Source organism: Podarcis erhardii (genome assembly GCF_964252035.2).
Source record: "Podarcis erhardii genome assembly, chromosome: 13".
Taxonomy (NCBI): Eukaryota; Metazoa; Chordata; class Lepidosauria; order Squamata; family Lacertidae; genus Podarcis; species Podarcis erhardii.
The window spans coordinates 1,214,970-1,239,812 of NC_138502.1; the positions used below are offsets into that span (position 1 = coordinate 1,214,970).

A 24,843-nucleotide genomic window follows, 5' to 3' on the forward strand; every position below is an offset into this window, starting at 1 on the left:
CGGGCTCAGGACGGCTCACACCAGTAAAATTACAATTAAAAAAAAAAAAATTAAAATACAGGTTAAAATATAATTTAAAATGCAGCCTCATTTTAAAAGTAGCCCATAGATCAAAACCACAAGGGGAGGGAAACATAAGGGTCAGACCGAGTCCAAACCAAAGGCCAGGCAGAAGAGCTTTGTCTTGCAAGCCCTGCGGAAAGATGTCAAGTCCCACAGGGCCCTGGTCTCTTGGGACAGAGTGTTCCACCATGTCAGGGCCAGTGCCAAAAAGGCCCTGGCCCTGATTGAGACCAATCTAACCACCTTGCAATGTGGGAACTCCAATGTGTTGTCGTTTGTGGACCTTAAGGTCCTCCGTGGGGCATACCAGGAGAGGCGGTCCCATAAGTACGAAGGTCCTAGGCCGCATAGGGCTTTAAAGGTACAAACCAGCACCTTAAACCTGACCCTGTACTCCACCGGGAGCCAGTGCAGTTGGTAAAGCACTGGGTGAATGTGATCCCACGGCAAGGAGCCCGTAAGGAGCCTCGCCGTGGCATTCTGCACCCGCTGGAGTTTCTGGGTCAGCTTCAAGGGCAGCCCCACATAGAGCGAGTTACAGTAGTCAAGCCTGGAGGTGACCGTCGCTTGGATCACTGTGGCCAGATCAGGGCGGGAAAGGTGCATTTATTGCACTTCTTATGTGCGTTTCATCCCGGGGTGCCTGTGTTGGTTTTACAACAATATAAAACGCAACATTTAAGTTGGTTCGAAAATCTTTGCAACCAGAAGAGCAGTAAGGTGCAGTAATACAAAATATTGGGAGTGCCGACCATGGTTCTCTTTCCTACTGTATTTTGGATCTCCTGCCTCAAGCCTTGTTCTCCTTCAACCCCTCTCGGCTTTTAGCTGCCCCCTTAAGTGCATTTCAGGTGTTGTATGTGGCGCTCAAGAGACAGGTGGAGTTGGGAGCCTGCCAGGTTGGACTTGGTCAGCCTCTGTTTGCTGCAGGCAAAGTCTGGTTTCCTCCATTGTTTGCTCCACTCATCCACGGTCAGCAGAAAGGTTCATGCAGCAGTGCTTTATCCTGAGCTACTGCAAGGCACCCTGCCCGTCGTCTCAGCTGCGTGGCTGTCCTTGCGGATTTATTTGGTAGCCTTCGCTTTCACACTTGTGTGGGGTTTTTGTCCGCTCTGAAGCTCTGGCTGTGGAACCAATCTCACAACATGGACTTCAGACCAGTCTGGGACGATACGTTGATATATTGGCCAGCCCTAGATTGCCAACCAGGCGCCTGTTTTTGGAAGCCGGAAAGCAGGACCTGAGTGCGAGAGTGCTCTGCTCTCCTGTGGTTTACAGCAACTGGTATTCAGAAGCAGTGGGAGTGGAATGAAGAAGCTATGAGGGTTAGTAGGCATTGATAGCAAAGTTCTACCTACATGACCAGAGTCTCTTCTTGATTTATAGTCTGCCATCCAGAATTTGGGGCTGGCTGTTCAACAACAACAACAACAACAACAACCACAACAACAACAACAACAATAACAACAATAATACAGCACGCAGCCAGGCAGTTTGACCCCCTTGCAGGACAGGAGAGAGGGAGGAAGGCTTCCTAAAGAATTGGCTCCCTGCGGTCAGAGGACGTGGGACACTTCTTGGAAGTTGGAACTGAACAGGCACCATACAACTGTACTATTATAGGAATAAAACTTTCTCTCCCTTGAGAATGAGCGAGCAAAAGAGTACCTTGTTGTTGTTGTTGATGATGATTCCTATTTTTAAAAATACATTTTTATTGTTTTTTTTTAACATATCATTTCCATCCATCATTTAACATAACTTCTTATACAATACTTTAGACTTCCGTCAACCACCTGTGAAGATTTTCCGTTCTTTATCCCTTGTTCTGCATTGTTCTGCATTTCTTAATTTCAACTATTACTTTTAATTATCATTGACTAATAAGTCACAACATAGTCTTTCTCGCAATATTTCAAATAATCCTCCATACAGAACTTCTTGCAGTCCTACCAGCGTAATCTGTTCATTACAGTTGCTTTTCAAATAGTTGAAATATTTTCTCCAGTCTTCTAAGCATCTCTGGTCCCGCAGGTTTCGAATCCTTCCTGTTAATTTATCTAATTCTGCACAGTCCATTAATTTTATCTGCCATTCTTGTTGATGATGATTCCAATTCACTTTGATGCCCTATGGTCCGAGGCTGAACTTTTGATGTTGCCATGGTGGTGGTGGTGATTGGGGGGTTTGGGGGGCTCTTGTCTCTTTAGGTCTCCTGCTTGTTGGGTATTTGTGAGCCGCCGATGAAAAGAACAAGCCCTTCTGAGATACCCAGCCTAGCATTTTGTTTCAAAGAGTTTCCATTTTCTGTGGGTGAAGAGCTCTGGCTTCTGCCAAGCAGGTACCTTCCAAGAAGCCCACAAGCTGCCCACGGAGGTGACTGAATGCTCCCAAACTTTGAAAAGGTGCCACAAGGAGCAACCTAAATGATCAAAAGGCCAGAGGAAGCTGTAGACTCAGTGGGATTGTCCAGTGAAACTGAACGATGGAGGATTCAGGATAAGGAAGATATTCTCACATGGCACATGTTAAAAAGCAGTGGAATTCGCCAACACCATCAAAGCATAGAATTGTAGGGACTCTTGAGAGTTATCAGGTCCAACTAGATCATAAACAGCACATGGCCACCCAACCTCTGCTTAAAAACACTGCTACCTCTCGTGGAAACTGTTCCACTGTCAAACAGAGCTTACAGTCAGAAAGGTATTCAGGGTATTTAGTCGGAATCGCCTTCCTTGTCATTTGAATCCGTTTGGATCCTGCCCTCTGGAGCAGCAGAAAACTAGCTTGCTCCATCTTCCATGTGATGACAGCCCTTCAGATACTTGAAGATGGCTGTCCTATCTCAGTCTTCTCTTTTCCAGGCTGAACATACCCAGCTCCCTCAAATGTTCCTCATCAGGCTTGGTTTCCAGACACTTTGATCATTCTGGTCTCCCTCCTCTTCACACCTTCCTGCTTGTCAATGTCCTCCTTAAACTGGGGTGCCCAGAACTGGACACAGGACTCCAGTTGGGGTCTGGCCAAGGCAGAATAGAGTGGTACTATTACTTCCCTCGATCCGAACCCTAGACTTCCATTGATGCAGCCTAGAATAGCATTGTCTTTGTCCATGGAGTGGACAGCATCTTAAAAAGCAGAGACATCACCTTGCCAACAAAGGTCCATATAGTAAAAGCTCTGGTTTTCCCAGGAGTGATGTATGGAAGTGAGAGCTGGACCATAAAGAAGGCTGATCGCCGAAGAATGGATGCTTTTGAATTCTGGTGCTGGAGGAGACTCTTGAGAGTCCCATGGACTGCAAGAAGATCAAACCTCTCCATTCTGAAGGAAATCAGCCCTGAGAGCTCACTGGAAGGACAGATCCTGAAGCTGAGGCTCCAAGACTTTGGCCACCTCATGAGAAGAGAAGACTCCCTGGAAAAGACCCTGATGTTGGGAAAGATGGAGGGCGCAAGGAGAAGGGGACGACGGAGGACGAGATGGTGGGACAGTGTTCTTGAAGCTCCCAGCATGAGTTTGACCAAACTGCGGGAGGCAGTGGAAGACAGGAGGGCCTGGCGTGCTCTGGTCCAGGGGGTCACGAAGAGGCGGACACGACTAAACGACTCAACAACAAGAATAGCATTAGCTTTTTTTGCTGCTGCATCACATTATTGACTTGTGTTAAGCTTACAGTCTACTAAGACCCCTTGATCCTTTTGACATTTACGGTTAGCAAGCCAAATGTCCCTCATCTTACATTTGTGCAGCTGGCTATTCCTGCCGAAGTGCAGAACCTGACATTTCTCCCGGTTGCAATTCATTTTGTTAGATTTGGCTCAGTTCTCCAATCTGTTAAATTCATTGTGAATCCCAAATCTATCTTCGGTGGCATTGGCTACCCCTCCCCATTTATTGCCATCTGCAAATTTGATGAGCATCCCCTCAATTCCTTCATCCAAGTTGTTTACAAAGATGTTGAACCACAGCAGGCTCAGGATAGGACCCCGCATCACCCCACTTGCCACTGTTTTCTGTGATGACAAGTAACTTTTATCAGAAAAAGAAACAAGATTTCTCTGGCATGACTTGTCTTTGCTGGGCCTTTGAGGAGATTTCACCCCTCCCATATCCAAGAATCTCCTGACGAGTCTGCTGATTCTCCAGAGAGGAGGAGCAGTGTTCTGCTTTCTACTTATTCAGCTCCAGCACCAAGTCAGTCAGTGTGTCGGAGAGAGAGAGAGAGACTGAGTGTTAGAGATCGTGTGTAGAGATAAGGTTGCTGCTAAGAGCAGCTGCAGACACTCAGTGCAGCATTAATTTATGCTTAGACCTATTTAGCTCTGTATATAGTTTTGTATTATACAGTGGTGCCTCGCAAGACGAAATTAATCCGTTCCGTGAGGCTCTTCGTATAGCGGTTTTTTCGTCTTGCGAAGCAAGCCCATTGACAGCTTAGCGGATTAGCGCTATTAGCGGTCTAGCGGCTTTTAGCGATCAGCTGTTAAGCGGCTTATCAGCGGAACAGCTGATAAGCAGCCTAGCGGCTTAGGAAAGGGGGGGAAGCGAAAAAAACCCGCTGGAACTCGCAAGATTTTTTCGTCTTGCGAAGCAACCCCATAGAGAAATTCGTTTAGCGAAGCGCCTGCAAAACGGAAAACCCTTTTGTCTAGCGGGTTTTCCGTCTTGCGAGGCGTTCGTCTTGTGGGGCACCACTGTAGTTGTAGTTATAGAATAAAAGAAGATATTCTACAGAGCTGCTCTCCGAGTCGTTTATACACTGCCAGACTCTGCTATACTCTGCTGTGCGACGACTATATTGTGGAAGTGAATCTGGTGCTCACATCTTCAGGCTGTGAGTCCACAGCACTTTGACCTGTTCCTGTGTAAAAGGTGGTCTCTGGAAGTGCTACCCAGCTCGCCTAGCCCAGTCAGGGTTGAAGTGCATGAGTCCAGTTGGTGACACTGGCTCAAGGGCGATGCTGACAGCCTTAGTAATCACAGCATCTTTTTCTAAGGGCTCACAGACTGACTGCTGAATTATCTGTTCTGGCCCCGTTAGTAAGTTAACGCAGGTGAGCAGGTTTATGTAAAAAAAATTACCTGTGTAAAGAAGGCAGAGTCTTGCAGCTAATGACATATGGCCCACAAATCCATAGAGGAGAGACGTGGACTTTAAAGCCCAAACTCACATGAAGTCGTTCCCCCTCCTACCACGAGGTGGCGCTGCTTCTGTGTTCTCAGTGGTTTTCAGTTTAAAAATTCGCTGGCAATTTTTCACTTTCCAGATGTTCATCTTGCGCCGTAAACTCAGGATTTCCAAGTAGAGTGAGACTCCTTTAAATTGCGCTCATTTCTTCTTGGGATTATTCTGACTCACCTTCTCTGCTCCTCCTCTTTCGTCTTCCCTCTCTCTGCCTTCTCGGTTTCCAACAATAGCCCCCAGCATCAAATCAAATAAGAACGACCAAAGGTTCAGCTGTGCATTTTCTTTTCACCCCCCCCGAATAATGTTTATTAATTTTCATACAAAAGCATAACTTTAACATAACAGAAAAAGAAAAGACAATAATAAAAGGGGGGGGGAGAATAAAAGAGATAAAGTATTTCAAACCTCACACATACCATCACATACAATAAGACTTACTTAGTTAATTAAAATCCAACTTAATAAACATATTACCTGACTTCCTCCAATCTCTTCCAGCTGAATTTCCTTGTAATTAAATGTAGCAGTTTCCAATATCATTATTTCATATAACAATATTCCAGTCATAATCAAACTTCCTAACTTTTCTTATCGTACTTTTTCTTATTTACCGTATTTTTCGCTCTATAAGACGCACCAGACCATAAGACGCACCTAGTTTTTGGAGGAGGAAAACAAGAAAAAAAGTATTCTGAATCCCAGAAGCCAGAACAGCAAGAGGGATCGCTGCGCAGCAAAAGCAGCAATCCCTCTTGCTGTTCTGGCTTCTGGGATAGCTGCGCAGCCTGCATTCGCTCCATAAGACGCACACACATTTCTCCTTCCTTTTTAGGAGGGAAAAAGTGAGTCTTATAGAGCAAAAAATACAGTATATATTTATTTAATCCTAATTTAATCCTAGGCCTAATTAGTCAGCAGTGCATTTTCTCAGCCAGTTCTTCTGCCATAGAATTATAGAATCACGAGTTGGAAGGGGGATCTGACCCAACCTCTAGTCCATGGGTAGGCAAACTAAGGCCCGGGGGCCGGATCCGGCCCAATCGCCTTCTCAATCGGGCACGCGGACGGTCCGGGAATCAGCGTGTTTTTACATGAGTAGAATGTGTCCTTTTCTTTAAAATGCATCTCTGGGTTATTTGTGGGGCATAGGAATTTGTTCATTTCCCCCCTTCAAAATATAGCCCAGCCCCCCACAAGGTCTGAGGGACAGTGGACTGGCCCCCTGCTGAAAAAGCTTCCTGACCCCTGCTCTAGTCTCAACACATCCCCCATCCAGTTTGAAACCATACCAGGCCCTGCTTAGCTTTGCAAATGTGCTACTACTAGCTGAATAGTTGGCCTTGGTGAAGATTTGACGTTTTTGATTTGAGTTTCTATTGGAATTAATAAAAATTATTTTTTAAAAAATGAAGGAAATCAGCCCTGAGTGCTCACTGGAAGGACAGATCCTGAAGCTGAGGCTCCAAGACTTGGGCCACCTCATGAGAAGAGAAGACTCCCTGGAAAAGACCCTGATGTTGGGAAAGATGGAGGGCACAAGGAGAAGGGGACGACGGAGGACGAGATGGTTGGATAGTGTTCTCGAAGCTACCAGCATGAGTCTGACCAAACTGTGGGAGGCAGTGGAAGACAGGAGGGCCTGGCGTGCTCTGGTCCAGGGGGTCACAAAGAGTCGGACACGACTAAACGACTCAACAACAACAACAACAACAACAACAATGACTAGTGTTGGGGGCAGTCTGCCTTGGAATATCGGAGAGTGGCTCTCATGCATGTTGGCTTCCCATAATGGGAATCTGGTTGGCCGCTCTGAGGATGCTGGGCTGAAATGGGCTCCCTCTGGCCCTTGGTCCCACTGACGGGTTCTTACATCCATAGCCCTTTCCTACTGCTTCTCCCCAGCAGCTGCTGGCTCGGGTGCATGCGCCACCTCTGAAGATGGAGGGGTTCTGTTCTCAGGAGCATCCGGCTTGAAACAGAAAGCCAGGGTCAGACCTCACTTGACCACGAAGCTTGCTGGTGGTCTTGGGTCATTTGTTCGTAATAGCAATAAATGTGCCCTCGCTGGGCGTGTCACTTTACAGAGTACAGTGGTACCTCTGGATGCGAACGGGATCCGTTCCGGAGCCCCGTTCACATCCTGAAGCGAATGCAACCCGCGTCTGCATGTGCACGGGTTGCGATTTGCCGCTTCTGCACATGCGCGTGGTGTCATTTAGAGCGTCTGCGCATGTGCAAGCGGTGAAACCCAGAAGTAACGCATTCCGTTACTTCTGTGTTGCTGCGGAGCTCAACCCGAAAACGCTTAACCTGAAGCTACTTCAACCCGATGTATGACTGTACAAGAGGGAAGGATTCTGACCTGCAGGGGTCGTGTGTGTGTGTGTGTGTGTGCGCATGTTCACATTCCTGAAATTAAGAGAGGGGGAGGCATTGCTTGATCCCAGGGACCTGAACTAACTTTTGCAGGAAAGAAGTCTGAGAAACCGAGGTAGATAGTGGTGACAGGAGATGAAGTTCTAGAGGCAAAATTAATAGGCGATAGACTGACTAATAAAGGTAAAGGGACCCCTGACCGTTAGGTCCAGTCGTGGCTGACTCTGGGGTTGCGGCGCTCATCTCACTTTATTCGCCGAGGGAGCCTGCGTACAGCTTCCGGGTCATGTGGCCAGCAGGACTAAGCCGCTTCTGGTGAACCAGAGCCGTTTACCTTCCCGCCAGAGCGGTACCTATTTATCTACTTGCACTTCTACATGCTTTCGAACTGCTAGGTTGGCAGGAAGACAGACTAATAGATAACATTAAAACTGGCAAATTGCTGGGTCCAGATGAGAGTTCTTAAAAGAACTCAAAGGTGAAATTGCTGATCTTCTAACAAAAATACTTGCCCCTATGATCAGCCTCTACTGGAAAGTAGCCACCGTAATTCCAGTTTTTAGAAGGGGGTCCAGGGGCATTGTGGAAATTACAGGCCAGTAGCTTAGTATCTGACCCAGGAAAACTGGCGGTAATTATTGTTAAAGATTTAAAAAGCGTATAGAAGAAAAATCTTGCTGAAGTAGAATCAGCGTGCCTTCTGCAAGAGCAAGTCCCGTCTCACGTGTTCCTTAAAGTTCTTTGAGAGTGTCAACAACCATATAGATATAGAGACATAGAATTTGTCTAATCCTCTTTTAAAATCTGGGTTGGTCACCATCCCTGCCTCCTGTGGCAGCGAGTTCCATGGGTTAACTACACGCTGGATGAAGAAGAAGTCCATTCTTTTCTTTCTTTTTTTGCCTGTCCTGAATCTCCCCTACATTCACCTTTTTTCAGGTGCCCATGAGTTCTAGTGTTACGCGAGCAGGAAGGGAAAATCTCTCCTCTCCTCTCTCCATGTCATGCGGAACTTTAAACTTCTATCTTGCCATAGAATGGTAGACTTGGAAAGTACCCCAGGGACCATCTAGTCCAACCCTGTAGCGTTCCCAAAGCAAGGAAGGATTGGACTCTGATTAGTAAAATACACACGAGGCTTGACCAGCAAGACTCCGGGAGGAGTGCGTATAACAATTCCTGTCCACCCCTTGGCCCAGGTCGTTTTATTCACAAAAGAACTTTTTACACAGTGTTCGTAAGAACCAATCAGATTTCCTATGAGCATTTCAAAAAACCCCATGTGGGATAAAGTTAAAGTTAAAACTACAAATAAATTATTTCCTACTTGAGCATGCATATGTAGTTCAGAGTAAATAAAAGAGGAAGCAAGGAGGAACGCTTTTAGGAAACCCCGGAGGTCATAAACAATCGGTAAACAGGAGAGGTAGGGTGGCAGTATTCACTATCTCCTTCCTGACCCTTAAGATCTATCTAAAGATGAAACTACATCAAATAACCTACAGTGGTACCTCGGGTTACATACGCTTCAGGTTACAGACTCCGCTAACCCAGTAATAGTGCTTCAGGTTAAGAACTTTGCTTCAGGATGAGAACAGAAATCGTGTTCCGGTGGCGCAGCAGCAGCGGGAGGCCCCATTAGCTAAAGTGATGCTTCAGGTTAAGAACAGTTTCAGGTTAAGAACGGACCTCCGGAACGAATTAAGTACTTAACCTGAGGTACCACTATACTATCTTTATGTACTGAGGATGCCTGATGAAGCAACTGGCCTGTATTTAGAATGCTTATACGTGCCTGTCAGGTGTAGAAAAAGCAAATGGCATAGATGCAGAGGCTTGTGGGATTTGATCACAAATTATTGTCAATGAATCAAGCCCAGTCAACGCAGTGCTTTTATCTCCGACACAAGGGTTTGCTTCGTATTTCATAATTCCTCATAGTAATTCCACCTGACCACTACACACCCCCTGCAATGCAGGAATCTCAACCAAAGCATCCGAGGCAGGTACCGGGCCACCCAGCCTCTCCAAGGAAGGAGAGAGTTTTGTCTAAACTTAAAAAGTCCCAAGGGCAGCAACCTTCTTCAAGGCAGGAGCCGGCTTGTGCAGTTCCTGATCTCCCACCCCCATACCGTCGGCCTACAGCCAGCTGAAATAAATAATAAGAAGAATTATTATTTATACTCCGCCTGTCTCGCTGGGCTTCCCCAGCCACTCTGGGCAGCTTCCAACAAAATATTAAAATACATCAAATATTAAAAGCTTCCCTAAACAGGGCTGCCTTCAGACGTCGTCTTAAAGTCTGGTAGTTGTTGTTCTCTTTGATATCTGGTGGGAGGGTGTTCCACAGGGCGGGCGCCACCACCGAGAAGGCCCTCTGCCTGGTTCCCTGCAACTTGGCTTTCTGCAGGGAAGGAACCGCCAGAAGGCCCTCGGTGCTGGACCTCAGTATCCGGGCTGGACGATGGGGGTGGAGACGCTCCTTTAGGTATACTGGACCGAGGCCGTTTAGGGCTTTGAAGGTCAGCACCTAAAGCCACATGTCTGAGCAGGCTCCCCACTGGAGCGCATGGACGCCAACCCCTCCTCTGTCTCTTCTTCCAGAGAGTTTCTCCGATGTGAATTGAGCCGCGGAGGTCGTGTCGCGGGGGCCCCCAAGGCCGAGCAGCCTTCTGGGGAAATCGCCTGCGGCTTCTAGTCGTACGGGGCTCCGGGAGCAGCGCCGCCGGGAGGACCGCTCGCGTCAGACAAGGAGGCCGACTCTCCCTCACCTCCCGCCGCGCTCTTGGCTTTGCCGTGACCCCCATCCCCGTGGCTGCTGGCAAGGGGGCAGCGTGCTGTGGGGCTGCTGCTGGGGTGAGCATCTGCCCTGAGATCTACAGGTATAGGGCGGTTATTATTATTATTATTACTTGTTGTTGTTGTTCCTTCTCTCAGTCTGGGAGTCCCCAATAGAACGCCAGATCAGGCCGAAGGGAAAGCTACGAGCCACCCATACTGTGTGGCTGCAGGGTTGGCAGACGCTGTTGTATTTTTGGGACAGGGAAGAAGCACAAGCACCTTTCCTCCCCCCCCCCCCATAATATTTATTAATTTTCAATAAACGTAACACAAAAGAAAATATGCAACAACACAATAGAGAAGTGAAAAGGAAAAGGAAAAGAAAAAAAGAATTACAAACTTAAAATACCTAAACGGGGGGGGGGGGGAGAGAAATTCAATTAATTAATTAAAATCCTTTTTCATATGCATTAATTGACTTCCTCTAATCTCCTCCATCTGAATTTCCTCTTAATGTGAATGTAGCAGTTTCCAATATCATTATTTCAAAAAACAATATTACAGTCATATTCCAATTTCTTTACCTTTCTTATAGTACATTTTCTTATTTAGATATTTAAATCTAATTCAATCCTAGGCCTGTTTGGTTTTTCCAAGTGGTTACATATCTTTAATATTAGAATATTTGTTCAAATAGTCTTTAAATTTCTTCCAGTCTACTTCCGGGTTGGCGCCATCGCCGAATGGCGGACTCCCTCCGAGCTCCGGAGGGAGCCTGCTCGGCAGGGGCTGGGTTCTACCGCGCCGGCGACGCGGGGACCCTCAAAAACCATGGGCGCTGAAACCCATGGGCATGGTGACTCGGCAGGCACCGTTTGCGCCCCCCCCACCACGCGAAGGAGCGTTTTTAAAGGCTACGGAGCGGGTTACAGGGAGGGGGTGGTGCTGTGAGTCCTCCGCTTCCCCTGCCGAGTGAAGCCGCATGCCATTTGGTGGAGAGCGCTGACTTCTTCCATTGAAAATCTGGACTCAAAAGAATAACCCGTGAGTAATTGGAACTTGGATTAAAAAGGGGAGGTGCAAAAAGGAAGTCAGCCTCCCCCCTGTTGTAGAGGAGCTAAAGCAAAGGACCTGACAACTAAGATCGAGTGCAACCTTTTTTTTTGATAAAGTTATTAATTTCGCGATGGAAAATTATAAGCTGGGCTGGAGGAGAAAAGTGGAATGTGAATTAAAATACAACCCCCCCCCCGAAAAACCCCGGGAGCGATCCGTGAGAGCGCCGGGAGAGGAGAAATAGAGGTTTTGACAGCTGTCAAAGGAGCTGCCAAAACTGAAGAACAAAAAGAGAACTTTGTTACGAGGACTTTGCTGGTTACATTTGTTATAAATTGGATATAAACTGTTTAAAACAAGGAATAATAAGTTACTTTGACTGGTGGGTGTGATCGGGAAGGAAACTGAGTTATTATAATCCCTCTAGAGGAGCTGTGGGTCATTACAAGTATTGCTGGCATGGAATTTGAATAGGACTTTTTATCTCCTGGGAAACTGCAGAAATGGAACACTATTTTGTCTACAGAGGTCTCTACACTAAAGGAGACAATAGATTTATCTATTGAAGAATGGAAGGGACTTGACGTAATGTTTTGTTCCTGAATAACAAAGCCTCTGTAGAGGAATTACAAGCTTTTTGGAATTAGAACATTTGTGCAGGAGAGCAGGGGGGAAAAAAAAAGAGGAGAAGAGAGAACAACAAGAACAACAAGAATAACAAGAACTGGACAAAGTTGGAAGATAGACCCCTTTCAAGATTGGACATTCGAAATCAAAGATGACCAAAAGACGGCAAAGACTATTAAAAAGACGGCAAAGCGGACTGGTGAAGGACTGTGGCTTAGATGTGGGAGCTCCAGGACGACAGTAGACATTGACGGACACTGGGAACGCAACCGGGAAAGGGGGGAGGGAAATTTGGAATCCAAAGGGTGTTAAATTACATTTTATTCTTTTTTCTATTTTTTTTATGTTAATCTGTATTGCATACTAAAGAGGGGAACTCGTGGAAGGGAACAGGTCGATTTTAGGGGATGGGAAAATATTTTTTAAATTGGGTTAATGATAATAACTTTAAAACTTGGGGTAAGAATTTGCTGAACCTATTTGAAAGAATTGGAATACAAGAGGGGGAGGGGAGGGGAAGTCCTGGGAAGATGCCAATGAAAATAAGGTTTTAAATTTGGATGTTTTTCTTTTCTGTTATATTTGAAAATTTTTAATAAATATTATTTAAAAAAAAATTCTTCCAGTCTTCTTGGTAGTCCTCTCCTTTCTGGTCGCGAGATCAGCCAGTTCCATGAATTCCACCACCTTCATCTGCCATTGAAGCACAAGCATCTTTTTTGCTGAGCTTCATGACATTTGCTCCGGCGAGTCAGTGGCATGCTGGACCCAGACCATGCAAAGAGGGGCAGCAGAGGCAGTTTGCCCGCCTCACCCGCCACCAGCCCCAGGCTTCTGGGCAACGCACCCCCAAAATCACCAGCCCTTCTGTTTGAATAAGCTTCAAGTCGTAATATGCCGTTGATCTCTTCTCTGCAGGTTCCCTCCCTGCTGTTGAGATTGGACTTCCCAACCTGAGGGGGTGATCCAGGGCGGATCCTTGTTAAGCTATAACGCAGGTGGGCAGCATGCTTGGAACACCCCCTTCTCCTCCTCCTCCCCCCTCTTCTGTCAGCCACCCCCAGCCCAGAAGCCCAGGATCCTGACCCTCTAGTTCTCTAGAGACCCCTTTCTTCCTTCTTTCCACCTCTTGGCTTAACTCTGTAGGGATGTGAGTGCACTTTATGTCAAACTGAGAAACCCTTTTGCTGTGGTTGCCTAAATAATAATAATAATAATAATAATAATAATAATAATAATAATAATAAATTATTTATACCCCGCCCTTCCTGGTTCAAAAACCGGGTCTTATAGAGCAAAAAATATGGTAATTATAAAAGCAGCATAAAATACAGTATAAAAACATGAATAACAATACAATTCAAAATTCAAAAATCAATTGAATAATCCCCAGGGCTAGCTGGCTGAATTGGTCCTACTTGGGCCAGCAAGGATGCCAGGGGAGAATTAGCTGTGGGGTCTCATAGCAGGTGATCTTCATAAAAAGGGGAGGGAAGGAAGGGGAATAAAAGATCAGGCTGAATTCAAATTAAAGGCCAAGCGGAATAGCTCTGTCTTACAGGCCCGGAGGAAGGAGGTTAAATCCTGAAGGGTCCTTTGGCACCCCTCTCCATCTACCACTGAGCCACCGGTTAGAGTGTCAGACTAGGACCTGGGCGAGACCAGGGTTCAAATCCCCACTCGGCCCGGGAAGCTCACTAGGTGTGACGTCGGGGGGGGGACGGGGTGGGACGGACAGTCACCTCCTGTCGGCCTAAACTACCTGGTAGGGTTGTTGTGGGGGCTAAGCGAGGAAAAGGAGAAGAACCACATCAGCCACTTTGAGCTCCTTTGGAGGGGAAACACGGGCTGTGGATTCAATAGATAACTGAATACAATGAATACCAGGTTTTTGGGGAAGAGAAGAAAGAAGACGAGCGCCAGAGGAAAGCCAGCCCAGGAGTGGTAGAGATGGCAGCCGAGACACTGAACTTTGGGCCAGAGTGGTGAGTGTGTGTTTTTATATACATTTTTATTGGTTTTTTAAAACATATTTCCAACAATCATATAACATAACTTCTCTTATACAACGTTTTAGACTTCCGTCAACACTTCTGATGATTTTCTGTTCTTTATCACTTATTCTGCATTTCCTAATTTCTCTGTTACTCTTAATTATCATTCTCCTCATAGTCTTTTTTGCAATATTTCAGATAATCCTCCTTACAAAACTTCCTGCAGTCCTACTAGCGTAATCATTACCATTTCTTTTCAAATGCTTCGTATATTTACTCCAGTCTTCTAAGAATCTCTGGCCCCGCAGGTTTCGAATCCTTCCTGTTAATTTATCCAATTCTGCATAGTCCATCAATTTCATCTGCCGTTCTGAGTTTGTGTCTTTTGAGGCTGTGCTGCGCCCAGGAAGGCCCTCTGGGGCAGAGGGAAGCTGGGGCAAACAGCGGAACCTCCAGTGGGAAAGGAGGACTTGCTGGACCTGAGGGGTTGAGTGGGACGAGACAGCTCCCTCCTCCCTGCTGTTCGCCTGACACACCTCCTCCCTCCTCCCCCCTCTTTCCTCAGGCTCCGCGCTCTCTCCAGTGGCGGGAGCGTCACTTCCCCCCCACCCTCCCCTGCCATGCCAAAGTACAAGCTAGCCGAATACCGATACGGGCGGGAAGAGATGTTAGCACTTTACGTGAAAGACAACAAGGTGAGTGCCGCACGGTTGTGGGTTGGGGGTCGTGTCCCCAGCGTGTAGGGCTGCTTGACCACGGGGCGGACGGTGGGGTGGACCGGGCAAGTTCCGCCCCAGGTTCGAATTACTTTCTCCTCTGTTTACAATCTTTGAATTGCCATATTTTTTCGTTCCATAAGACGCACCTAGTTTCTAGAGGAGGAAAACATGAACAAAAATATTCTGAATCAAATGTTATACTAAACTGCCGTATTTTTCGCTCTATAAGACGCACCACCAGACCATAAGACGCACCTAGTTTTTGGAGGAGGAAAACAAGAAAAAAAATATTCTGAATCTCAGAAGCCAGAACAGCAAGAGGGATCGCTGCGCAGTGAAAGCAGCAATCCCTCTTGCTGTTCTGGCTTCTGGGATACCTGCGCAGCCTGCATTCACTCCATAAGACGCACACACATTTCCCCTTACTTTTTGGGAGGGAAAAAGTGAGTCTTATATAGCAAAAAATACGGTATTTAAAGCAGCGAAGCAGGCAATCCTCGTCTGCTTTGCTGCTTTAAATTTGCTGCTTTAAAGCGAGCCGCGGAGGGGGGAACAGATGGGGGCCATGGGTCCTCTTCCTTCCCTCCTCCCTGGCTCACTTTAAAGCAGCAAAGCAGACAGGATCCGCTTACACGTCCCTCCTCTGTGCAGCATTCGCTTCATGAGACGCACAGACATTTCCCCTTACTTTGCAGGAGGGAAAAAGTGGAGCAAGAAACACGGTGCCTTCCCTTTTGCTAAGCTGAAAGGGAACAGCAATTGCTGAGGTTCCAGCTTGCTTCTTTTCCCCCCTTCCTGTTTCTTCTTTACTTTCCCCACCCATCTCTGGGGTCGCCCCCTGCCAGAGCGTTGGGCTGGGTTGGGAAGAATCTGGGTGGGCTCCTGACGGCTTCATAGAATCCTAGAGTTGGAAGAGACCCCAAGGGCCATCGAGTCCAACCCCCTGCCAAGCAGGAAACACCATCAGAGCACTCCTGACATATGGTTGTCAAGCCTCTGCTTAAAGACCTCCAAAGAAGGAGACTCCACCACACTCCTTGGCAGCCAATTCCACTGTCGAACAGCTCTTACTGTCAGGAAGTTCTTCCTAATGTTTAGGTGGAATCTTCTTTCTTGTAGTTTGGAACCATTGCTCCGTGTCCGCTTCTCTGGAGCAGTAGAAAACAACCTTCCTCCCTCCTCTATGTGACATCCTTTTATATATTTGAACATGGCTATCATATCACCCCTTAACCTCCTCTTCTCCAGGCTAAACATGCCCCCTCCCTTAGCCGTTCCTCATAAGGCATTGTTTCCAGGCCTTTGACCATTTTGGTTGCCCTCCTCTGGACACGTTCCAGTTTGTCAGTGTCCTTCTTGAACTGTGGTGACCAGAACTGGACACAGTACTCCAGGTGAGGTCTGACACCAGAGCAGAATACAGTGGCACTATTACTTCCCTTGATCTAGATGCTATACTCCTATTGATGCAGCCCAGAATTGCATTGGCTTTCTTAGCTGCCGCGTCACACTGTTGGCTCAGCAGCTAAAAAAGTCTTCCTTTCCACGCTTCTCCTTCCCCAGGTCCCGGAGGAGATCCAGGATAAAGAGTTCTCTGCCATTCTCCAGGACGATCCTCTGCAGCCTCTGGCGCTGGTTCCCTTAACGGAAGAGGAACAGGTAAAAGCGGCAGCGGCGGCTGCATCCTAGCAACAGCGGCTGGGCTGTGCCCTCCACAGTCGGAGGAGCCGTGCTTCTGAATCTCAGTTGCTGGAAAACGGCAGGAGTGGAGAGTTTTGCTTCTCCGCTTGGATCCTGGTTCCCCATTGGGGCACTGGATGCTGGACCTGATGGGCCCCCTTTGGCCACACCCAGCAGTCGGTCAGTTTTATTGCACATGGCCAAAGGCTGCCGCAACGTACACAGAGTCATTCAACAATTCAAAGAAAATATACTGGACTGATACAAAAAACGTAAAACCTTTATATTATCAAGACATTTCCTACTCTAAACAGAGCTATAGAAGTATCTTAATACAGTGGTACCTCAGGTTACATTCGCTTCAGGTTACAGACTCTGCTAACCCAGAAATATTACCTCGGGTTATAGAACTTTGCTTCAGGATGAGAACAGAAATCATGCTCTGGCGGCACAGCAACAGCAGGAGGCCCCATTAGCTAAAGTGGTGCTTCAGGTTAAGAATGGACCTCCGGAACGAATTAAGTACTTAACCCGAGGTACCACTGTATACAAATTAAGACATTAAACAATAAAATTTACAAGTTAAAATTATCACATGACCACTAATTATTAAAAATAATGTTAATTAATATAGTGTGCAATTATATTTGGAGTTTGGTGATAAAGGTAGAATATAGCTTGATTTAGATAGGGTCAAATAAATTCATCTCCTTTACAGTTGGTGGCTACCTTGGCTGTGTAATTTGCTCTAATTTTCCTAGCAGCAGTTGCAAAGAGTGCTACAGGCCAGGACCCATACTTATCTGTGTCTGTGAGGAGATGTAAAATCATGTCAGAGGGGTTCTGGCCAGGGGACCTTGTCATTATAGGTGCTAAAAATCGTTCTCTTACTTCATTATGTAAGGGGCAGCGCAAGATGTAATGCACAAGGTCCTCTACTTCAGGACATCCCCAATGCAGACGCGTTCGTTTGTTGGCATGCCTCTGTGTCTCCCATCTCTACAAGCAGAGTTTATTGTATTTAATAGTAACTCTGTCAAAGCTTTCCAAAGTTGCGCAGAAGCCAATTCATTAAAATAAGATGTATGTTCATTGGCCTCTCTTGAGTTTAAAATATAATGCCGCACATGTAGATGTGTACAGTGGTGCCCCGCAAGACGAATGCCTCGCAAGACGGAAAACCCGCTAGACGAAAGGGTTTTCCGTTTTGGAGGCGCTTCGCAAAATGAATTTCCCTATGGGCTTGCTTCGCAAGACGAAATGTCTTGCGAGTTCCTGCAGGTTCCCCCCTTCCCCCCCTTTTCCTAAGCCGCTAATCAGCTGATCCGCTAAAAGCCGCTAAACCGCTAATAGCGCTAATCCGCTAAGCTGTCAATGGGCTTGCTTCGCAAGACGAAAAAACCACTATACGAAGAGCCTCACGGAACGGATTAATTTTGTCTTGCGAGGCACCACTGTACATAGAGTTTAGGTCGTTTTTATTTTTATTTTTTATTTAAAAATAATTTTTATTATGTTTCAATTTACCAAATTAAACATATCAAACCAATTGATCCAAATTATAACAATACACATCATATAATCCAATTATTTCCCAATTGTAAATTTTTGTGGGGGGTACCCATGCTTCCTGATTGGCAGGAGTCCAATCCTCGAATATTTCTGCTGCTTTCATATTTACAATGATATTTTCAGTCCCTCTTCTCAGTCCTTGTCGTTACTCATTTTCCTTTTCATTCACCTCTGAGTTATCTCCGCAAGTGGGTTAAAAAAACAGTTACTTATATTGCTGTGTGGATTCTGTATTGCTCTCTCGTGAATCACTCTCATCCAATAGTCCAGGCGTTTCCACTCGAGCGGGCGAGTTTAGGTCGATTTTAGTTGCCACTGCCCTTATGGTTTGTTTAAAGATATTTTTCTGGGAATACAGTGGTGCCCCGCAAGACGAATGCCTCGCAAGACGAAAAACCCGCTAGACGAAAGGGTTTTCCGTTTTTTGAGGCGCTTCGCAAGACGAATTTCCCTATGGGCGTCTTGCGAGTCTTGCAAGTTTTTCCCCTTCCCCCCCTTTTTCTAAGCCGCTAATAGCCGCTACTAGCGCTAATCCGCTAAGCCGCTAATAGGGATGCTTCGCAAGACGAAAAAACCGCTAGACGAAGAGACTCGCGGAACGGATTATTTTCGTCTTGCGAGGCACCACTGTATAAGGGAAGCAGTCTGTTCTTAAGGTCTTCACGATGGCGGGGCGGGCTTTTGACAGAGAGTAGATCCAGAGGCCGCCTCTTCTCAAATTCTGCTTTCTCTCTTTCCCCCAAAAATACCTGCTACAGAGGAACTTCTCCATGTCTGTGAACAGTGTTGCGGTGCTAAGGCTGATGGGAAAGGGGGCTGGGGCTGCCCCGGCCGGAGTCTCCCGGGGGAGAGGCACCACCCGGAGCCGAGGTACGGAGGCATCCTGGGGGCGGGCGGGTTGGCTCCCTTTCCTGAGAGCCAGTGTGGTGGTAGTGGTTAAGAGCAGTGGACTCGTAATCTGGTGAACCGGGTTCGCTTCCCCGCTCCTCCACATGCAGCTGCTGGGTAACCTTGGGCCAGTCACACTTCTCTGAAGTCTCTCAGCCCCACTCACCTCACTGAGTGTTTGCTGTGGGAGAGGAAGGGAAAGGAGAACGTTAGCCACTTGAGACTCCTTCGGGTAGTGATAAAGCGGGATATCAAATCCAAACTCTTCTTCTCTTCTTCTTCCTGTCTTGCCACCTTCCCCTCCTGTCCCTTGGGGAGGCGGCGAGTGGGTTCCTGTTTCCGAAAGCTGGTGCAGTGGTTTGAGTGCCGGACTAGTACCTGGGAGAGATCAGGGTTCAAATCTCCTGATTGGCTATGAAGCTCCCTGGGTGGGTGAGCTTGGAGGCCGGTCAGTGTCTCTCTCAGCCTCACCTACCTTTTTTGAGGGAATTAGGGGAGGAGGGGAGAGAAGCATCTACACTGCCATTTTTGAGCTCCTTAGGGAGACATGGATTCGATATAGGTAAAGGGACCCCTGACCATTAGGTCCGGTCGTGGCCGACTCTGGGGTTGCGGCGCTCATCTCGCTTTACTGGCCGAGGGAGCCGGCATACAACTTCCAGGTCATGTGGCCAGCATGACTAAGCCGCTTCTGGCAAACCAGAGCAGCACACAGAAACGCTGTTTACCTTCCCGCCGGAGCGGTACCTATTGATCTACTTGCACTTTGATGTGCTTTCGAACTGCTAGGTGGGCAGGAGCAGGGACCAAGCAATGGGAGCTCACCCCGTTGCAGGGATTCGAACCGCTGACCTTCTGATCGGCAAGTCCTAGGCTCTGTGGTTTAACCCACAGCGCCACCCGCGTCCCAGGATGTGATATGCATGCAGTCAATCAATCAATGTTATTTTGACACCTTACCTCTCTCCACCCCACAACTAAACAGGCCGTGGCCGTGGCGAGAGTGGCTTTTACCAAAGAAGCATTGAGGAGGCAGAAGGGGCGTTTGGCCGCGGTGGGATCCGCGAGATACACCGTAGCCAGAGTTGGGATGACCGGTGAGTAGGGGTCTGGGGGGGGGAGCTGTGTCTGTGGGTTGCTGTGGGAACCTGCTGCCCTCTTCCCTTGCTCTGACACCCTCTTCTTCTCCTGCAGAGGAGAACGACGGTTTGAGAAGCCCATCCGACGGGAAGGAGGTACAATGATTTCCCACCTAGATCGCAGGGTGGTCAGCGGGTTGGCAAGATTCGTCCTAGGAGCAGTTTGCCCCCCGCCAGCTTTCGTCCTACCTTGTGCAGGAAGGGAACAGGTCCTGCTATCCGCCTTTGAAATGAGGAGCCGTTGTTAGCCTGCGGGCATTACTGGTAGCAGAGGAGAGCTATGCTCCTCCTGAAGCGGCCTGCTGCTTTTTGTTGCTGGGCGCAGAAGAGGGGGCTTCACTCGCCTGTTCTGGAGTGTGGGGCACTCCATAGTTCTCTCACCATTCTGCTAGCTCACCTGTACAGTGGTGCCCTGCAAGACGAATGTCTCGCAAGACGGAAAACCCGCTAGACGAAAGGGTTTTCCGTTTTGGAGGTGCTTCGCAAAACGAATTTCCTATGGGCTTGCTTCGCAAGATGAAAATGTCTTGCGAGTTCCTGCGGGTTTTTTTCCTTCCCCCCCTTTTTCTAAGCCGCTAAGCCGCTTATCAGCTGATCCGCTAAGCCGCTGATCCGCTGATCCGCTAAGCCGCTTATCCGCTAAGCCGCTGATCCGCTAAGCCGCTTATCCGCTAAGCCGCTTATCCGCTGATCCGCTTATCAGCTGATCCGCAAAGCTGCTTATCAGCTGATCCGCTAAGCCGCTTATCAGCTGATCCTCTAAGCCGCTAATAGCGCTAATCCGCTAAGCTGTCAAAGGGCTTGCTTCGCAAGACGAAAAAACCGCAAGACGAAGAGACTCGCGGAACAGATTCTTTTCTTCTTGCGAGGCACCACTGTACGCAGTTCCCTTTTGCATATGCCTTGCCAGGGAAGCGCTTAATTGCGCTCCATCTTTCTCAGCTACTCTTTCGCTCCTGGGCCAGTAAGATCCTGGCTTGGGTGGGAGGGCTCAGAGGACCACACTGGACCCTTCGCACCTAAAGTCTGGCTTGGAGACCCCTAGCCTCGCTCTCAGGGCTCTTTTTAGAGCTTACCGGGGAGCGGGGGAGTCGCCCAGGGGTACCCGCAGGAATACCAGGCCCTCAGAATGCTCAATCTGAGGTTTTTTCGGGGTTCCACGACGCTCTCGCGGTCACCCCAGTCTTCAAAGCGCCGGGGCTCTCTCAGCCGTAAGAGCTCCCGTCTGCCATTAATCAGGCGATCAACCGGAAGTCTGTATGCCATCCCATTTTGCTTCATGAGTAACGTGTCTCTACTATATAAGCTTGCATAGATTTGACACAAATTAATTCTTCAGCCTCAATTTGATGGGTATTGAAATAATTGGTCATGGAGCCTGTCTAATAAAAAACAAACAAATGGACTTCCGTTACAAACCTTTCAACAGTGGAATGGATGACTTTGGAAGGTCCTTCATTGGAGGTTCTGAAACTAAAACTGGATGGCCACCTGCCACAGCTTCAGCTGAGATTCCTGCATTTCAGGGGGTTGGACTAGATGACCCTCGGGGTCCCGTGCGACTACAATTCTGTGATTCCATGAAAGTCACACACAGAAAGCCATGGAAGCTCCATCAATTTCCCTGCTTAAAAGCTGCCTTCATTTTGGGTGTGGCAGGTCCTATCCCACTGATTGGTGACCCTGAGGCGGGATGGCCCTAATAGAGTTAGAAGGGACCCCAAGGGTCATCTAGCCCAACCCCCTGCAACGCAGGAAGCTTTTGGCCCAACGTGGGGCTCAAACCCACGACCCACAGATTAAGCGTATTGCACTCTACCAGCTTATCCGCCGCCGTCTCTCTCCTTATTTGAAGCCCGGGCTCCGTTTGAGGAAGTGGTTCCCCCAGGGCGCAAGGAGTTTGCCCGTTCGGACAGCGACAACTGGCGCACCCTCCGAGAGGAGCACGAGGAGGAGGAAGAGGGCAGCAGCGGTGCTGTGGCTGTGGCCGGGGGCAGCTGGCGGCAGAGCGGAGGCCCCCGGCGGGAGAGCGAGCGCTGGCGGTCTGCTAGCCCAGGTGAGAGCCCATGGCGGAAGCAAGCTTGGGGGAGCGAGGAGGAAGAGGGCGTCCGGCGTCCGGTTCTGGCCCCCGCAGAGGCCGCAGGAAGGAGAAATGGGTTTGCTCTCAAACCTCCCTCTCTCCCCACAGACGGAGGAGGCCCTCGGTCCGCGGGCTGGCGGGAGCACGGTGGAGAGGGGCGCCGGCGGAAGTTTGATTTTGACTTCCGGGAGCGGGAGGACGAGCCGCGGAGTGGGCGCCGGCACAGGCACAATAGCGACAGCTTCGAGGACGACAAGGACGGCCTCCCCGAGTGGTGCCTGGAGGACGAGGAAGAGGAGATGGGGACCTTCGACTCCTCCGGGGCCTTCATGTCCCTCAAGGTGTGCAGAAGGTTTCTAGATTCCAACAGCGTTTTCCCAGAAATCGCTAGGGAAAAGGTCTTCTCTGCTCGGGGTTTCCCCCCCATTTGTCTGTCTGTCTGTCTCTCTCACCCACACAGATACAGATCTAGGGCTTATCCATTGCGGGTCTGCTCTCATCTAGGGGGAGAGAGGAGAAGATAATGATTGTTATTATTGGCTTACTAATTGCCTTCGAAGCCACTGTTTTCCCGCCTGCGGTTGAAGACTTTTATTCCGACAGGCCCTTGGGGGCTGATTGTTCCTTACAGAAATGGTTTTTAAATCGGTCTGTTTTTATTATTTGTATTGTATTTGATCTGCTTTTAAAAAATACAGTCATACCTTGGGTTAAAGATGCTTCGGGTTAAATCTTTTCAGGTTGCGTCCCGCGGTGACACGGAAGTACCGGAAAGGGTTACTTCGGGGTTTCGCTGCTCACGCATGCGCAGACGCTCAAAGTGACGTCATGCGCAGAAGCAGTGAATCGCGGATGCGGGTTGCGTTCTGCTCCTGTTGCGAACGGGGCTCCGGAACGGATCCCGTTCGCAACCAGAGGTACCCCTGTATTGTTTTAACTCTTGCTAAGTTATTATTTTAATTAATATATTAATGTGCTGTTTAGCTTTTTGTATTTTTTAAAATTTGTGTAAGCTGTCTTGAGGCCTAGTCTGGGGAAAAGGCAGTAGCAGGATGATAATAATTATAATTAATAATAATAATAATAAATTTTACTCCTTGGGGTGAGAGGAGGTCATATTGCCCCTGCCAGGTATCTCTCTCTCCCTCTCCTTGGAGGTTTGGTTGTTCCTTCCCTTGCGGCCTGGTTCTTGTTCCTTCCCTTCCCATTGGCCATCCTTCCTTTCCCAACTGGATCCCTTCCAGCTGAATAAGGACTGTGTATGGTGATGAGGGGTATCCCCGACCGCCCCCCCCCACATGACTATTCTGTTAGGATATAGTTTCATTCCATTTTTGGAACAGGCATGTGGAGTTGTTGCATGTTACGTGTCTGTTTACTTCCAGCACAGTCTGCTGTGAACTTCCGTCGTGTATAGCTTTTGCCTATGTTCTTTGCTTGGACACGAAGGGAAGTAGACATGTTGTCCTTTGTTCTGATGCCGAATAAATGCTTGTAAATATGAGTCGCTGATTGATTCTGTTCCAAGGGAGTCCGGAGTTTGCCTGGATGCCGTCCGGTGGCTGGAGGCAGCTGGGAGCCTGTGAATTGCCCCCGCTTCCCAGGACGCATCCCAACAACAGGGTTATGGGCCCAGATCCACGGTGCTTACAGGAGAGTAGGGCTGCTGATGGCTGCTGCGAGACCCGGCAGAGACAGAGGTATGTGAAGCAAGACTTCTTAAAGCCGACAATAGTCTCTTCTCTTCTCCTTCTGCAGAAGAGCCCCAAAGAGCCGATCCTCGAGGAGCAGGAGTTAAGCTTCCAGCCCCTGCAAGAAGAGGAAGAGGAGGAGGAGGAGCTGCTGGAGGCCAAGGACGGCGACAGGAGAGAGGGCGGGGAGGTTCCTGCCAGTCCCACGGCCAAGGAGGGGCCGGAGAGAGGTGAGAGGCTGGGGGAGGTGAACCTCCTCCTTGGACAGAGGGCAGGAAGGCTGTAGGCTTGAGCCCCCCCCCACCCCAAATAACCTCTTTCTGCACCCCTTCCCCTCCTTTTCTCATAGAACGGAAGGAGCCCCGGCAAGTGCCGGAGGAGAAACTGCCTGCTCCTCCCGGTGCCCCGTGGCGAACGGGCCCCTCTTTCCCCACTGCTACTGCCCCCGTGGGTGAATGCGAGAGTGTCGCGCCGGGGGTCTCATCGAAGGTGGAGGTCTCGGGGCTGGCGCCTGGTGGCAACAAGGAGAAGGAAGTTCTCGATGGTATGTGGATGAGGGAGGGAGGAAGAGGCCTGCGATTCTCCCCTTCTCCTCCTCCTGCAGGAGTCGGAAAGGCTTACCAGGCCTGAGCCGGATCACACCTGTGGAGATCCCCTGTGGGCCAGACTGGCGCAGTGCAATGCTGGAAATCGCATCTGCGCATGTCCGTGGTGCTGGAAATCGCTTCTGCACATGCCCAGATGCCGGAAATAGCATCTGCGCATGTCTGTGGCACCGGAAATTGCTTCTGGGCGTGCCCAGATGCCGGAAATCGCACCTGCGCATGTCCATGGCACCGGAAATCGCTTCTGTGCATGCCCAGACGCCAGAAATTGCATCTACGCATGTCCGTGGCGCTGGAAATCGCTTCTGTGCATGCCCAGATGCCGGAAATGGAGAGTCCCTGCGCTGCGCTGTGCCAGTTTAGCACAGCACGTAGGGACTC

At 48.6% G+C, this 24,843-nt stretch overlaps 1 protein-coding gene and 1 long non-coding RNA gene across 5 annotated transcripts in view; one reads left to right on the top strand and one right to left on the bottom strand.

Annotated features, from left to right (window-relative positions):
* LOC309326848 overlaps window positions 1-12,905 on the bottom strand; it is a 101,409-nt gene extending 88,504 nt beyond the window's left edge. Inside the window, exon 1 of the long non-coding RNA XR_014150387.1 lies at window positions 12,782-12,905. This is a non-coding gene — a long non-coding RNA (uncharacterized lncRNA). The remainder of the gene's footprint in view (window positions 1-12,781) is intronic.
* The window catches only part of GIGYF1 (GRB10 interacting GYF protein 1), a 51,921-nt gene that overhangs the window by 7,285 nt on the left and 19,793 nt on the right, over window positions 1-24,843 (top strand). For 2 of the 4 annotated variants that reach the window (XM_081835621.1, XM_081835624.1), the window contains exons 1-11: window positions 13,019-13,092; window positions 13,982-14,079; window positions 14,654-14,783; window positions 16,371-16,466; window positions 18,818-18,929; window positions 19,933-20,044; window positions 20,142-20,182; window positions 21,909-22,142; window positions 22,275-22,507; window positions 23,925-24,087; window positions 24,207-24,401. In XM_081835621.1, coding sequence (XP_081691747.1) covers window positions 14,045-14,079; window positions 14,654-14,783; window positions 16,371-16,466; window positions 18,818-18,929; window positions 19,933-20,044; window positions 20,142-20,182; window positions 21,909-22,142; window positions 22,275-22,507; window positions 23,925-24,087; window positions 24,207-24,401 — 1,351 coding nt within the window. In that variant the 5' untranslated portion in view covers window positions 13,019-13,092; window positions 13,982-14,044. Of the gene's footprint in view, window positions 1-10,236; window positions 10,513-13,018; window positions 13,093-13,981; window positions 14,080-14,653; window positions 14,784-16,370; window positions 16,467-18,817; window positions 18,930-19,932; window positions 20,045-20,141; window positions 20,183-21,908; window positions 22,143-22,274; window positions 22,508-23,924; window positions 24,088-24,206; window positions 24,402-24,843 lie in introns of those variants that run through there. The other 2 variants (XM_081835622.1, XM_081835623.1) reach the window with 2 other exon arrangements.